The 16,040-nt window shown below is 41.4% G+C and overlaps 2 protein-coding genes and 1 pseudogene across 2 annotated transcripts; 1 reads left to right on the top strand and 2 right to left on the bottom strand.

Annotated features, from left to right (window-relative positions):
• Positions 1-720: 720 nt before the first annotated feature.
• LOC148844430 (jasmonate-induced oxygenase 2-like) lies at positions 721-4,207 on the top strand. The gene is made up of 3 exons (XM_088957656.1): positions 721-1,127; positions 1,255-1,585; positions 3,748-4,207. The coding sequence occupies exons 1-3, from the start codon at positions 853-855 to the stop codon at positions 4,009-4,011; spliced, it is 870 nt and encodes a 289-aa protein (XP_088813782.1). The 5' UTR covers positions 721-852; the 3' UTR covers positions 4,012-4,207.
• Positions 4,208-5,174: 967 nt separating this feature from the next.
• Positions 5,175-15,411, bottom strand: LOC148844428 (Nucleic acid-binding, OB-fold-like protein). Its single transcript, XM_088957655.1, has 3 exons — positions 14,127-15,411; positions 13,797-14,003; positions 5,175-5,619 (listed from the first exon to the last, which is right to left on the bottom strand). Exons 1-3 carry the CDS (start codon positions 14,643-14,645, stop codon positions 5,476-5,478), a joined length of 870 nt encoding a protein of 289 aa, XP_088813781.1. The 5' UTR covers positions 14,646-15,411; the 3' UTR covers positions 5,175-5,475.
• Positions 7,475-9,218, bottom strand: LOC148844429 (THO complex subunit 5B pseudogene; annotated as a pseudogene).
• Positions 15,412-16,040: the final 629 nt, after the last annotated feature.

Raw genomic sequence — 16,040 nt, 5'->3', positions numbered from 1 at the left:
TCCGAGCCTCTAACGTATATTCTCTTACTCTCAAGATTGAACACATCAGCCTCTGCTAAAGAAAAGAACTTGTTTTATTGCCCTCGACCCATCCTTGAGAGCAATAATTATCATTACTGTGTAACCACTACAGAAGATGAAGATCGTCTCTCTCTCTCTCTGATAGGAGGAAAAGTAGAATGAAACCGAACCCCACTATATAATCAAATTATTGGAAGATTAAGATATATGCAGCTTCCCTCCTTTTTTATGATTCGTGAAAGATGGATATATTCTGTACATTGAGTCATTGACCATCCAACCAACAATTTAATCACACCCTCAAATCTGCAAATTAAAATAGTAATAAGAAAAGCAGAAAAGAAGGAAAAAAAAAAGCAGGCAATCGGCCGGCAAGAAAATAACAAATCAGTTCCAAATGTCTCAGAATCAGACGGACGGCAGACTCATCGTATCCGGCCGTTACATTTCTTTTATTTGATGCTCACGTACATCGCACATCGTGGTTGACTGTAGTGTGTGGATTGTGAACTGATGATGATGGAGGCATCACCACGTGGCTTTTGTTTTGTAAATATTGGAGTCCTCACTCCTCAGTCTTGAGTGGATTCTGACTCCCTCCTCTCGCATGTTCATCACGTGTTCCATCTCTTTTTTATCCGTTACATCCGGACCCGTCTGTTAGTGCTGCATGCCTATAAAGTTTAGAGCCAGAACACTCCGATACATAAAACCGGAAGAAGAACGAAAACCCACGTATGAAACGGTAAGCAAGGCTGAGTTGCCCCCCGTGGTGAACTTATCGGGCATAGAAGAAGGCGACGTGCAACAGTTGTCTGTGTTGTCTTGTGCATGCAGAGAATGGGGCGTGTTCAGGTGGTGAACCATGGCATCCCAAGCGAGCGACTCAAATCGGTGATGAGGGTTTCAAGAGGCTTCTTCGACCTGCCCATGGCGGAGAAGCTCAAGTACGCCAACAACCCTGTGACCTATGAAGGATATGGAAGCCGGCTGGGCGTGCAGAAGGGCATTCCCTTGGATTGGAACGACTACTACTTCCACCTCCTCCGCCCCATCTCCGCTACGAACGGCCAACAGAAGTGGCCTCGGCAGCCCACTGAATACAGGTTATTAGATACTGCATACTGATGATGGAGAGAGGGAGAGAGAGAGAGTTAATAATGTTTGTTTGTCTGTTGTAATTTTGGTCTCTCATTTTGATGTGGCCTCGGCATGAGGATGATGGAGCTGCAGGAGGGTGATCAGTGAGTACGGGGAGATGGTGATGGGGTTGTGCAAGAGGTTGTTGTCGATATTCTCACGCGACCTGAAGCTGGAAGAGGAAGGGAGTCTGTTGGAGAGACTGGGAGGAGAGAGTGGGTTGGAAGCGTCGTATCGAATGAACTACTATCCCAAGTGCCCACAACCGGAATTGGCACTGGGTCTGTCACCCCACACCGATCCCGGAGCCATGACAGTGTTGTTGCAGGATGTGTCGGGGTTGCAGGTGCAAAGGGATGGGCTGTGGTTCTTGGTTCCTCCCGTTGAAGGTGCGTTGGTGGTCATTCTCGGCGATCAACTCGAGGTGAGCGCGACTATCCAAATTACAAACTGTGTTTTGTGTTTTATTTCCCTATACCCTTTTATTTTAATTATTTCAACTTTCACCACTACCCCTATCCCAACACTGCCACACAGAATTAATTAATTAATGATAATATTGCATGCAACGCCAAAGCAAGACTGCTTCTGCATGCATGGCTATTGAATTCTTGAATGAGAGACTACTCGCATATGCATGACTGATCCCTTCTGGTATTTCTGATCAATATATATATATATATATATATATATATATATATAATTAAAATACAAAGAACGTTTAAAAAGACTAAGGGCTTGTTTGGCGCATTTTATCGCACGGTCTTTCGGCTGTGTCTTCCTCATGTTTTTTCGTATACATGTTTATCACTATTCAAGAGAGACAGATTGGATTGTTTTGTGCCCATTCAAGTGTTTGCAAACTCTATACTTATTTATAGAGAGTTAGACAATTGGGTGATACACTATCCATACTGTTCTTATTAGTTTTGCTCCAAATATGCCAATCCAATCTGAGCATATTTCAAATTGATTCAAAGAATGACAAGGGAATACATGTCTACTAGAAGCCCGTGGCTTGTTTTATCTTAGAAACCAATTCACAAGTTCCCTTTTGCATTATAGGCTCAGTTTGGATGGAGTACAAATACAAATATGTACAATACAAATACATACAAAATATAAAGTTTTACACTTTGTAATCCTTCAACTTGTAATTTTAAGGAGAACGACTAACTGTCACAACTCAACCCATTTCTCACCTTCAACTTGCAATTTTACAATTCAATACCCATTTCCTACCTTCAACTTGTTATTTTACAATACAATCATTAACAAGTTTTGTAGGGTTTTGTTCATCAAACTTGGTTTGTCACAGCATATATTGGTTTAATTTGCACCAAAACAATAAGTTCATTATTTTACAATACAATCATTAACAAGTTTTGTAGGGTTTTGTTCATCAGACTTGGTTTGTCACAGCATATATTGGTTTAATTTGCACCAAAACAATAAGTTCATTCCTCCCTTCTTATATTTACAACAAATTTGCATTTGTAAATATATATATATATATATATATCAACTATTTGCAATCCATACTGTCTACATGTCTCTCTTTATGTGACACATTAGTCTACGAATTCCATGCAACAGTAATTGTGTTAAAAGGCATGGCTGTATGAACTTACATGTCATGTGAATGAGTCAGGATCTGCTCTTCACAGAGTGCACCTCACACCAACTTCACAACACATTTCAGCTGAAACATCCTGAACATTTACCAAACTTGTGTGTTATTCATAGGAAGATGTTTTTAATACATGGTGGGATATGCTGTGAGGTCAGTGTGAGGTGTGTTCTGTGAGGAGCAAATCCTGATTCCATGTGGACCGTGGAGAGACACTGTTGACAGTTGACACTTGACACTGAAGTTTTCTAGCAATTTCTTGCATTTGCTAAAAAGGGAAGTGGCTTTTAGGAGTTCCTTAGACAATGTAAGAATATTTCATGAATGGAAAAGCATTATCCGGGAAACCTTTACAAATCTTGTATAGGTTTCCATGCATTTCCCTTCCTTTCCCTACTCTTTCCTTCAAACCAAACATAGCGTTAATGGACCAAATTAGATAACCAGGCCACCTGATCAAATGGGCAAATTCTATTTTGAATGATTAGTACTAGTTGGAATTGGGAACCCACCAATATAACATATGGGGTATAGGGCTGACGTAGAAAAGTTGATAAGAATGGTGCAACATGTGATTAAAGCTAAAGGGAAGACTAGAAACAGTGTACAGTGAAATGTTAGTAAAGAGCACAATAGCAGGATAAGATTTCATGCAACCAAAACCTAAATACAGCTTTACTTACCAAAAAAAAAAAAAACAAAACAAAAAACCCTAAACATAGTTTGGGATTAGAGCTGATTTGAGTCAAGGAAAAGCTAACTAGACGCATGATCCCACCTATTTCTCTCACGTGTAGGAATCCTATGACTAATTGAGATTGTCCATTAGATGGGCGGGACCCTGTAGATAGAAGTTGAGTCCTATATAGCATGCAATTCAGTACCCTATCATGTCTTTTCGGCATCATATATTTCCCCTAGAAAAAGTGAATTAAAATTTGTTATTGCGTGCGCAGATAGTTTCGAACGGGATCTACAACAGTGTGAATCACCGGACGACAGTGAACAGAGAGAAGGAGAGGATGTCAATGGTTGTGTTCGTTAACCCGTTGGCAGACAAGAAGATCGGACCCCTGGAAACGTTGGTGAAAAGGAGCTCCGGATTTCCCTTGTACCAGGAAATGTCCTTCAACGAATATCGCAAGTTCATCAGAACCCTGGGTATTCAAGAGAAGGCCATTCTGGCTTCCATAGTCAACGCCAATCCTCAAAATATTTAACTTGTATTTTAAAGGGTTAAATTGCTCCTACTCCATTACTTATTCTGTCTATCAAAATGAAGAAGAATTTCTATTGTGTGGGGCCTGTGGGCTTGTGGCAGTATGATTAATATAGACTTTGTTTTCTAGTCTTGGCAGCACACTAATAATGTCTGTAGAAAAAGCTTGGTTGACTATGAAATGAAGTTTGGGACTCTCTCTCTCTCTCTGTATCAAAAAGAAATTTTCAAATTTTCAGTATCTTTGTTTTCTCAAGTTTCAGGCAGAGTTAAAAATCCGAAAAAAAAACTTTACAAAGTTATATCATAAAATAATACTTCACTCCAAGTCCCCAAGTCCTTACAACCGGAACTGGCATTGACACCCAAAGTTCTAAATACCGATACACCCGATAGACCGGTAAGGGCGTATCGGGCAGTATTGCTACTGTTTTTTTATTTTTTTAACATTTTTTTTTCAAATCCAGTTCAGAGGGAGGGGTTTAAGGTTCCACCCCCTGAACCAGTCAAAACCAAGTAGACCCCCGATACGTAACGATTTTTTGAACCATGCCGCTAGGGATTGGCGTAGAACATATTATTCAAAAACAACTGCAAATCCAAGTAAACCAACCCTGAATGTACATCCAAATCCAAACATAATAAAAGAGAAGATAAATAGACCAATCCTAGTGAAAAGAACTGCAAAAGAAAGCCCATCACATGATAGCACTAGCACTTGTGTTTCTTTTCTTTAGATGTAGTCTTGTGGATCCTCTCTCTCTCTCTCTCTCTCTCTATGGTCATGGTCATGGTCAAATAACTAAATTCCACAAATTACATAACTTCAAGTTCAACAAGTTGAATGAATCATTCTTGCCATAGTCCACTGTGTCACGTCTACAGTGTTGCAAATTTGCAATCCGACAGTCCATGCATGCAACTATAGTTTACAGGGTTCACCCATTACACGAGGGGCCTACACTTTCAAGACTCAACAATGAGTACATATGTCTACATCGCAGAATTCATAGTCATCAGAATTGGTACATGGATCAACCTTGTAATTCTGTCATGGTCTTGGACTTTTGGGAGGTCCAGGCAAACACATCCTGGTACTTGAGCCCATATGGGTTTTAGTATAACAAATGACGTTGACACTAGATTACAAAAAGAACCCAAAAATAACGAAAGGAAGAAGATCTTAGATTGCCAAGCTGCATGGCTGTTTGAATGATTTCTGGGCAGCAGCAGATCAAACGTAAGAATGCCAACGAATAAAGATAATTAACACAGACGGAACCTCACCTCTCCAATCTCGTAAAAACTGTAATGGATTACTCATTTTCTTTTTTTTTTTTTCTCTTAAACAAAGTAGTGCAGAAAATAACCATCTGGCATCCCAAGTGGATGGTCTTTGCATCAATCTCATGAGCAAGTAAGACCACTCCATTGCATTCAAAGTAACAAGACATGCCCGGCTTAATCAGCTAATATTGGCATTTCTCAGAGATCCGCTCACCACCATACCTGCAGACGTCCGCATGGGATGTATCCCAATGGCAGCTACACAAGAATCATCAGTCTTGAGATGAGGTTGCACCAATTCCCATATCTTTTTCTTTTGAATCTACAGAGAAAAAATGAGAAACATGGACTGGTTAGTTGCTACTCGCTACCACCATTACCACCAACTATGATAATGAAGTGCTTGGTGAAATTTTCACTCGGATTATGGACACAAGCATCCTTCAGATTACCCACTGATGGACATGTATGACTTAACTACCCTTGTATCAAGCCCCGAAAATTTTTCCCATGCTGATGTTCAACCAAAATACGTCTGTCAGTGGAATTCTTGGAAGGACACTTGCGTCCTTGATTCAAAAGCAAAAATAAACTACGAGTGGTCACTCTCTAATATCACTGAGATCCATGTATGACCCCTATAATGAAATATTAAAATATACTCAAGTAAGTTTGTTTTGTTTTTTTCTTCCTACAGACAACAGAAACGATTGTATAGATTTAAAAATCACTAGATTAAGTACTGTCCAATACAAGTCTATCCTTGACAAAATCAAACGACGGTAGAAAGAACTTTAGAGATTCAACCCTAGCCTAGCTATTCCTACTCCGACCTTTCCCTTGTTACCCTTGCCTGCATCAGCCAAGACATCGAGTCCTAGGAATCCTTCCTGAATGAGAAATTCAGGTTGCATCCTAGTACATGGCACCTGTCTAAGGGCTTGTACATCTGAGGTACCTTATTTTCTGTTCTTCTGGCCATGGGCTTCAATGAATAAAAATATTTGATCAGAGCACACAATAAACATTGGAGTATCATCATCTTCTAAGCATTGTGCCAACTATATTGAGTTGGCTACGTGAATACTGTCTTGTCATTCCATTCTGTTTGGTGCCATATCAATTGTCAAATTATGAGCACTTAAAAATCATTTCTTACTACTTCAAGGCATGTCCTTTGAGTCTGGATCTGCTACCAACAAACATGCTTCCAATACACTTCAAACTTGACCTATATCCACACATCTCAAACATGTTTTGTACACATCAATGGGGTCATACTTCTGAGATGGAAATCCCATTTGAGATGTGTGGCCATAGATCAAGTTGTAAACGTGTTCGTTGGAAGCAGATCACTCTGCCCCCACACTTTAGCTCCTTCAACTTGTAACAGATCATTCTTCTTATAGGTGCTGTAGATGGTCTCACTGCACGTTAGTATACTCTCACATTTTGTTGGAGCTAGTCTTAGGTTTTTTCTAGTGATTTCATTTCTGACTTGTCCTTTCTAGTTTTTCCACTCATCCATCTCAACATTGGCATTTTTTCCACACAGATTTTGAACATGTTTACCAACTACCAATACTTTGTTCCATGCAATATTGCTAGCTGTACAACTGTTTGCATAGAATTTTTTTTTTAGCCTAAGTGGTATTTGCCTATCAGACAAGACTCCAGATGCACACTTCCATTTTGCACATCTTGTTCTGATTATATGCATGACATTCTCAATCTCTCCCTTGTTATGGATTACTAAACCAAGGTTACAGAGAGGTGACTGTTATGGGCCCGGGAATAGGATCTTGTCACGGGTCGGTCCACGGGGAAAAGCTCCTTTTTTCCCTTGTTCCTTCCTGCTCTTGATGAACCTATCTTGGCGCCCTAATGGTGATTTGTCCAAGAGATCACCAACTCTCCTTACTCTCTTCTTGACTGAATATTCGATATCTTTATTGAATAATATTAGCTCCTTAAATAGGAGATTACAAGAGGTAGAATCCTACTCTTAGGGAGACTCCTTGCTGAATAGGGAGACCTCCAACTCTATCTTGATAAGATAAGACTGATAAGATAAGATAAGTCTCTCTTAATCCTAATCTAATAAGATAAGATAAGTCTCTCTTAATCCTAATCTAATAAGATAAGATAATCTCTCTTAATCCTAATCTAATAAGATAAGATAATCTGATCTACTAACTTAATAAGATAAGAATAACAGGATAGTCTAATCTAATCTGCTGAATGGATAAGACTGTTGCTACCGAATTGGATAGGATGAAAACACCGGATCATTGCTGCTGCTGCTCCCAATACGCGTCCACATCATTACTCCCCTCTTGGACTACGAGCTTGTCCTCAAGCTCGAATTCAGGATATGTGGTGTGGAACTCTGCCAATGGGAGCCATGTGGCTTCGGCCGATGGTAAATTACACCATTCTACCAAGACTTCAACAGCCGCACCAACAAAGAGCTTAGCTGACTGATGGGGAAGCTCAGTACCAGTATCATCAGGAAACAAGTTGCATAAGATGTTGTTCTGAGGTCCTTCTTGAAAGCCATCAATTCCAACACATACAACATTCAACTTCAATAAGTATTCAAACCTCAAAGTAACCAATTTTGTAGGCTTGGGATTTGAAACCTCATCATCATGTATATGAAGGATGATTTTAAGAGGATGAGATCGATAGATTCTGAATTGGGCAAGGTTCTCTTTTCCAGTAACCTTCTTTGGCCGTTTTCTCCTTCCTTGGCCATCCTCTTCCTCATCAGGCGCACCATCCTCCAACTTATTCATTTCTGTATTTGTAGAAACACCATTGTCCTTAATTGCTTGCTGGTGGGCAAAGGCTTGAGTATCCTTCATGCTTCCTATAATTTCCAATTCAATACTCTCCCCAAATGCCTCCTTCGGAGCCAGCAATTGTGAGTAAATCACATAGAGTGGAGGTGGCAGTAATTCTGCTAAATTATGCTGCTTTAATTTCTTTGTATGCAAAACCCCCAGTTGGTGTTGGACAGGCAAGGATGCTTTCTTCAGAGATTTCAGGTGTGAAGGGAGGCTTGAAAAGAACTTCTTTCGGTTTGCAATGGTCTCCATAAGGCTTTTCTTGTGTTGCTCCAGTTTCTCATGAAGTTTGCAGAGTTCTTTTCACTGGAAAAGCTCAAAATTAAGCCGCTTTAGCATCAAGTCATGTGCACTGTCTTTTGATAGTACAGATCCTTTAATATCTTGAGGGGCTGAACTGAAAAACTCTTCCTCAGGCACAAGTTCAATATCCCGATACTTTGACTTGAAATCTTTGCACACCCTTATGGCTTTCACAAAATGAATTTTCTCATACATCAAATTGTGAAGCTGCGATGTAGTGAAATCTATTGGTGCCTTAGCACATTCTGTTTCTGCTTTAACACGATCCTCTTCTAGCAATATAGAACGATTTACCTTATCCCGGTCATTTGTCCGTTGATCCCGAAAAAACCGCTCGCAGTGATACAGCCAGCCTAAGGGGTCTCCGTTGCCGTTGTAAGATGGGAATTCCTGCCGGCTATACTTGGGAATAACTGCGGCAATCGGAGCAGCGATCTGCTGTTTGCTGGACGTCTCTGCCCAATCCGGTCGGCGACTGTTTGTGGTGGCGGTTCCCTCAGAACTTCTTTCTTTGTTGGAGAGGAATGCTTCCAGTAGGCATCGCAGCTCCCGAACATCATCCTTGACTTCACGAACCTCCATGCTGGTTTCTGCGAGCTTATGTTCAAGTTCGTGGACCCTGGAAGACAGCGGCTCCTGTTCCCCCATGACGGTAGGCTCTAATACCAGAATGTTATGGGCCTGGGAATAGGATCTCGTCACGGGTCGGTCCACGGGGAAAATCTCCTGTTTTCCCTTGTTCCTTCCTGCTCTTGATGAACCTATCTTGGTGCCCTAATGGTGATTTGTCCAAGAGATCACCAACTCTCCTTACTCTCTTCTTAACTGAATATTCGATATCTTTATTGAATAATATTAGCTCCTTAAATAGGAGATTACAAGAGGTAGAATCCTACTCTTAGGGAGACTCCTTGCTGAATAGGGAGACCTCCAACTCTATCTTGATAAGATAAGATAAGTCTCTCTTAATCCTAATCTAATAAGATAAGATAATCTGATTTACTAACTTAATAAGATAAGAATAACAAGATAGCCTAATCTAATCTGCTGAATGGATAAGACTGTTGCTGCCAAATTGGATAGGACGAAAACACCGGATCATTGCTGCTGCTGCTCCCAATACGCATCCACATCAGTGACATTTAATTGTCTCCCAGTCTCCAATCCTAAATTCTAAGTGTAACCTGATTTGCACTCCCATTATTATTAAATTTGGATCGCATATATTTTTGTTTTAGTCCTCATTTTAAAATCTCTTTTTCCAAGGTAACTGACCATAAGCCAGTTTTTTTCTTTTTTCATTTTCTGAAAAGAGGAAAGTATCATTTCATTAATTCAAAATAATAAAAACCTTTGTACAACTAGAAGTTGTACATCCGGGGAGTACAAATAGAATTGAACCACTATCCTATTTGAGTTTACAAAAAGGTTTTAGCCTAAAAAAGAGAACTAAGGTTTGATCTATCTACAGAGAGCTGGGCTGATGACCAGGGTAACAGCTTCCCCACTATTTTCTGCCACACCTCCTCCACTTGACAACCTTTGCTTTGGAATAGCCTTGAGTTTTTTTTTTTATAGGAAAGGGTAACTTTCATTGATGAATTTAAATAAAGATTACAAACGACACCACCCATAAGATGGGTGGAGAAACCCAAAATAAAATCCTTACAAACAAACCCAAAACAAAGCCTCCCTATTTACTCCTTGCTTAGCTAAAGCATCAGCCATTCCATTTGCTGACCTTCTTACCCACTTAAAATGCACCCCAAGCTCCCTTTCTAAGTTCATAATCTCTCTTAGAGGTTGTCTAAGATGCCACACTCCCAGGTTTCTAGATTGCATCCACCCTATTACCAGCTTGGAGTCTCCTCCCACTTCTAAGTGTTTTATTCCCCATTGTTTCGCCAATCTCAGGCCTTGGAGTAAAGCCAAGACTTCTGCCCTTAAGGAGTCTCCCACCCCAATCAGGCCTGAGTAAAGGGCCATATCTCTTCCTTCCTCATTTCTGATGACACCCCCAACTCCTAATGGGCCTAGATTACCTAAGGAGCTTCCATCAAAGTTGTTGCGCTTTCAACCAATGTATTATCTTGATGGTAATGCCCTCAACAAGTGTTTCCTTGGATTTTTCTTGCCCTTGGAAAATCCTATTGTTTCTCTCTTCCCAAATTGACCAAAGGACGGCTGCTTTTGGTATTCTTCACATTACCCTGCCCCTTTTCTTTGGTTGTTAGAAGAAGCTAGAAAATGATGATTCCACCTGCACCCAAAAAGAGGACCACTCCCACAAGTAAGAAGCAAAAGGACAAGAAATCAAAAGATGAGCCGTCATCTCACCATTTCTTAAGCAAAAGCAATAGACTTGTGGGGAAAGGCATCAATCTGGCCTTTTTCTTTTTTTTTTTTATGAATAATAGTAAATTTTATTAGTTCAAAAACTGATTTAGAGTTGTGAATTCATACATCCTAGGGAGAGGCACAAGCTGCAGCCCCTCCTTGAATCTTATAAGTAAAACTAGGAAAGAAAAATAGGAATCACAGCTGAGCCCAAAACAATTCTTCCCGATTTACCCCTTGCTTATCTAAAACATCGAACAAAATATTTGCTGATCTCCCCACCCACTATAAAGAGACCATCATATTCCTTGTCAACCAACTGAACTTCTTCATTTCATTCTTGTAGCGCCATATAGCATCTTCAGGATTTTTCCACCAGCCCACCACCACTTTGGTATCTCCTTCAATTACTAGATGTTGTACCCCCAGCTGGTTTGCAAGTCGCATCCCTTGTATAGCAGCTAATAGCTCTACCCGGATGGAGTCCCCAACTCCTAGGGGACCCGAGTAGAGCAACAAAATCTCTTCCTTCTCATTTCTCAAAACACCCCCCATTCCGGATAAGTCTGGATTGCTACTGCTGACCAGCTTCTCCAAAGGTCATTAAAGAAGAATTGATGAAAGATTTCCAAAGTTTTCAACCAAAGTATTGCCCTATGCAGCACATAGTCTTTCAATTCCTGACTGTTCCTTTCCTTTTCTTGAAAGATTCTAGCATTCCTTTCTTCCCAAAGAGTCCAAATCAAGGTAGCACGAGCACATCTCCACATAATTCTCCCTCTTTTTGTAGGCCAAGAGAAAGTAGAATGGTTAAAGATCATGTGAACTTCTGCTGGCATACTCCAACTACTCCCAAACAAATGAAAGTAGCCAAGCCCAAAGGTCTGCAGAAAAAGAACAAGATATTAGTATATGGTAACAATCCTGCCCGTGAGCTCTACAAAGGATACACCAATTGGGAGAAATACAGAGGAAGGGTCTTCTCTTTTGTAGGTTATCAAGTGTTTACCTTCCCATAGAATACTTCCCAACTAAATGCCATAATCTTTGGAGGAAGGGTCTTCAAGTCCATCTCTCAGCATTCTGCTCACCAATCTGGCCTTTTTCTTTGAAGTACATCCATAGTGTTGATCTTTTGGAAAGCCACTTCCCAACAAAAAGCCCTAACCTTCAGTGGAACAAGAGTACACCACACTTCTTTAGTAGGAAAAGAATAAGGCGCAACAGGATCCTGAATTAGGCCATTGAAAAAAGAGGATCAAGAGAATAACCCTGAGGAGGATTCTATCCAGATTCTGCTGTCTAAGCAAGAAGAATCTAGGAAAACTGAACTCAACGAAGTGAACAATTCATCTATGCAAGCCAATTCTGAATCCATTAACCCTCTTCTCAAACCCAAGTCCCATGTCCCCTCAGACACACGGAGTGACGAAATGGCTTTGAATTTATTTAGGGAAAGAGAATACATTACCAAGAACCTATCCTTTAGGGGGGGGGTGTTCCCAACCCAAAGATCCTCCCAAAACAGAATTTTGTTACCTTAGCACAAATCAAATCTGATGAAAGGCTGAAAGGGGCAAGACTCCAGCAATGGCTTTCCAAGGGGAGAAATGAGAAGCCCTAGGGCCGACACGATCATCCCATCCATTAGTTGCCATCTCGTGAATACTTTATACCACCAAGTGCCACAAACTGTCCTGCTCTAGGGGAAATCTCCACAACCATTTCCTAACAATGCTACATTTAATCTAATTTGAGGGTCTTGAGTTTCTTTCCTGCCATATCAACCAGAACACTGCTCTTGATTTTGCCATTAATCATTTTTAATTTCATCAAGTAATACTGTCATCAGCAAACAACAAGCACCACAGGACCTCTTGAATATGTTTAGTCAATTCATCCATGACTAGATACTAGTACAGAGTTACTATTTATAGAGGAAGAGATTGAAGTTGTAGGTCGTAGGAAGACTAGAAATGGTGAAGACATTGGTCCTAAAGCTGTGCAAGCTCCCCCGTCGAGGGAGCTGACCCTAAGTCTAATGAAATGCAGGATGTTGGTGGAGAGGGACAAAAATCTGCCATGAGGGTGGATGTGAATAATCCAGTGTCGGAAACACAGAGAAAGGAATTCCAGTAGCTACAGTAGCTACGGTAAAAGCAAAATCCAACAAAGACAACAAATAGTTGCCAAAGCCTACAGCCCCTTGAAAGCTCATGACAATGCTGCCTCCTTCCTCCCTTGTAACCTCTCCCACACCTGACCATCCACTTCCAGGGTTTACCTAAACAGCACCCATCAAACTTAAATTTTGGTTTGCCAGCCTTATGCGGGTACTAATTCATCTTCCTCTGTGGTTTTCTAAGTGGCACACTAGCAATAATGTTCCATCTCCTTAACATATCATCCATCTTCACATCCTGAAACCCCTCACATACCAGTACCCCTTGTGCAATTCTTATCTTGATCAAATCAATAAGAATTTCCACTTGTTCCTTAATTTCAAACACCTCTACATTTCTCCCCCCCCCCCCCCCCCCCATGCTCCACATTATTGCAGCACTTGTACCATGCTATAGAAGTTTCATTCTTCTGGCATGGCAGCCCGTGGTATCTTGTCATTACTGCAGTGATTGTGCACCACGCTCTGAGTTATTGTAAGTTTTTCAGATTATAATACTTACATTCTTCTTGGGCAGGTAATCTTGTTTTATCAATAACAAGAGAAAAACTTAGGATTGAGGTAGTGAGAAATGATCTGAGGGGCCATCGCTTAACAATTGAAAACAGAGCCGAATGGTAGTGCAGGATTTAGGAAGTCGAACCCATATGGTGGAGACAAGGCTTAATTGATTTGAGTAAGAGAAAATTCTTACTTTAAGAAAACTACTACCTGCAAATTGTCATTTCCTTATATAATCATATTGAGAGAAAGCAACGCAACCGTATTCATATGCCCCCTAATGAATTGACTTTAAAAATAAATAAATAAATAAATAAAGTATCTTGCCTGGTTAGGTGTCGCAGGAGCAAGTTGGGTTTCCTTATTCTCTTCAGAGCCAAACCATATTCTTTCACCAGGGACTGAAGCTTCAGGAGGTAAAAGAAGTTCAACATTCTCATGCGATGCATCAGAAGCAGCCAAAAGCATTCCACTCGATTTGACCCCACGCATGTTTCTAGGCTTCAGATTAGCAAGGACAACCACTTGTCTGCCCTACACGAATGATACGTTTGTGTACATAATCAAGTGAAGCATGAAGGCTGAACCTAACTTAATGTCATCGACACTCTACTCAGAGAGAGAGAGAGAGAGAGAGAGAGAGAGAGAGGGGAGAACCTGAAGGTCGTCGAGGGGGATGTACTTGACAAGGCCGCTGCATATCGTCCTGGGTTCGGGCTCACCGAGGTCGACCTCCTCAACATAGAGAGAATCCGCCTCAGGATGTCTCCAGGCTCTAAGGATGCGGCCCACCCTGAAGTCCAAAGCATCCACCGCATCCTTTAGTTGATCCGGTGACGGTGCGGCTGAGGGTGCCGGACGTTCCGCACCAGAATCGCCTTGCGGCTGCGGGGCGTCCAAGGCAGAGTCCGCAGATGGGACAGAGGAGGCAAGGGGAGCGTCCGAGGCCGAGCTGGTGTACGCAGCGGTAGTGGCTTTAACCGATGCCCGACGAAAGAACTGAGAAGGCGAAGGAGAAAAGGACGCCCTTATGGTTCTTTTGAGAAGCAAGGATCCAACCACTGCCCCATTACCATTTCCGTGCGAAGATGACAAGCTGGTGCGTGTAAAACGGAAGCACCAGGTTTTACACGAAAGCAGGAGAGCACCGCCTTTCAAAACTGCTGCTGCAGCCATCACCTTCCTACTTCCTATTCAGTATTCACTTCACTCCCCACCACCACCGCCGAGAGGTGAGACGTGAGGCGTCAGAGAAACGCAGGCCGAGGAGATATGGTCAGATGGATCATGGATGGATAGCAGGATAGGACATAGGGTAATGCTGAACCGGAGCCGAACAAAAATTATTGGAATACTCCGGCTTAATTAAGGTTGAACCGGATATTGTCCCAATCTGGACTTCTGGAGACGAACAAAAACTATTGGAATCATCAGCTACATGAAACATGAGCTCCCTCTGCTAGAGATGTCCTCAATGCCTCAATGGAGCAGAATTGACTAGACTCTATTGGCTGCGAATTACACCAAACCCTTTTTTAAGAATAGACCAAATATCCCAAAAACAAAAATCTCTGTCTACTCTCTCTGGGGGCTATGACTCGATCGACAAATTTTTGAAACTGATGTCATTCATTCACAGAACAGAAGCAAGCAATGACGCAGCAACAGTAGAGCTGCGTATATGAGTTGCTGATCCTGATCTTCTGAATGCTCCTCATCCCAGCCACTACAGCTTCACATGGAAGATCGAATAGAACACGAACTCGTAAACTTCATTTCCATGGCGGTTTCCAACTCATCAGAATCTTAAATATCGGTGCGGAATAAACAGTAAACATGGTGATGTCTCTTAACAGCATCAGCAGACAGCAATGCTTTCAAATAAGCTAATTTTGATGTGGAGGAGACAAAAGGTGTGGATTTCTCGGGATTTCCATTTCCAAAGAGCTTAAATGCAGATGGTGAGAAGTAATGTAAAACAGGAATCTGGCCGTCTGGGCCCAAAGCCTGGACGAAGCCCAAGTTAAGTGGATAACTGCTGAGTGTCAAGTCTTAAAAGGAAATTCCGTTACATGCTCAGCTCTGGTTGTTGTCTTGTCAAAGTTCCATTCTTGGTATGGAGTAATGGAGTATGGACCCCCAACCCACCAAATGATCATAACTAACAAGTAACAACCAATCAATTGGGGCGTGTGGAAATTGATGATCCCAAAATTTTATTAATATTTGGGTCCAGATGCTATTTCTTTCATACACTCTCATCATGGACCTAATTATGGTTGGGTCCAAATTCTTTCACCTCTCAGACTACTATTGTTGCTGGCAACGGTCGGTGAGTTTGAAATGTCTACAGTTCTGTACTTGCAAAGAATTTCTATTATTCAGCAAAAAATTTCACTCCTGGCAAAAGGTGGGTAACAGGGTTTGTGTGCTCACGTGGTGTCGTCCACTAACTAATGGGTCCTTCCCTTCTCCTTCCTTGAAAGAGCCCAAATGAACTACAGTAAAGAAGGGCGTTTAACGCGTTTTCTGATGATGATAATTTATTGCTCAAGTTTCCAGTTTCAATAC

Source organism: Nelumbo lutea, chromosome 8 (assembly GCF_056320005.1).
Source record: "Nelumbo lutea isolate HS-2025 chromosome 8, American lotus-T2T, whole genome shotgun sequence".
Taxonomy (NCBI): domain Eukaryota; kingdom Viridiplantae; phylum Streptophyta; class Magnoliopsida; order Proteales; family Nelumbonaceae; genus Nelumbo; species Nelumbo lutea.
This window is presented reverse-complemented; position numbering and strand designations above follow the sequence as displayed.

Bases quoted from the DNA above. Each gene is read 5' to 3' on its own strand.
- LOC148844430 (XM_088957656.1), top strand. From the start codon at position 853: ATGCAGAGAATGGGGCGTGTTCAGGTGGTGAACCATGGCATCCCAAGC. The intron at 1,128-1,254 runs GTTATTAGATAC...ATGGAGCTGCAG, and splicing joins CGGCAGCCCACTGAATACAG to GAGGGTGATCAGTGAGTACG. The intron at 1,586-3,747 runs GTGAGCGCGACT...TTGCGTGCGCAG, and splicing joins TTCTCGGCGATCAACTCGAG to ATAGTTTCGAACGGGATCTA.
- LOC148844428 (XM_088957655.1), bottom strand. From the start codon at position 14,645: ATGGCTGCAGCAGCAGTTTTGAAAGGCGGTGCTCTCCTGCTTTCGTGT. The intron at 14,004-14,126 runs GTTCTCCCCTCT...TCATTCGTGTAG, and splicing joins TCCCCCTCGACGACCTTCAG to GGCAGACAAGTGGTTGTCCT. The intron at 5,620-13,796 runs GCAAGATACTTT...TTTTCTCTGTAG, and splicing joins CTCCTGCGACACCTAACCAG to ATTCAAAAGAAAAAGATATG.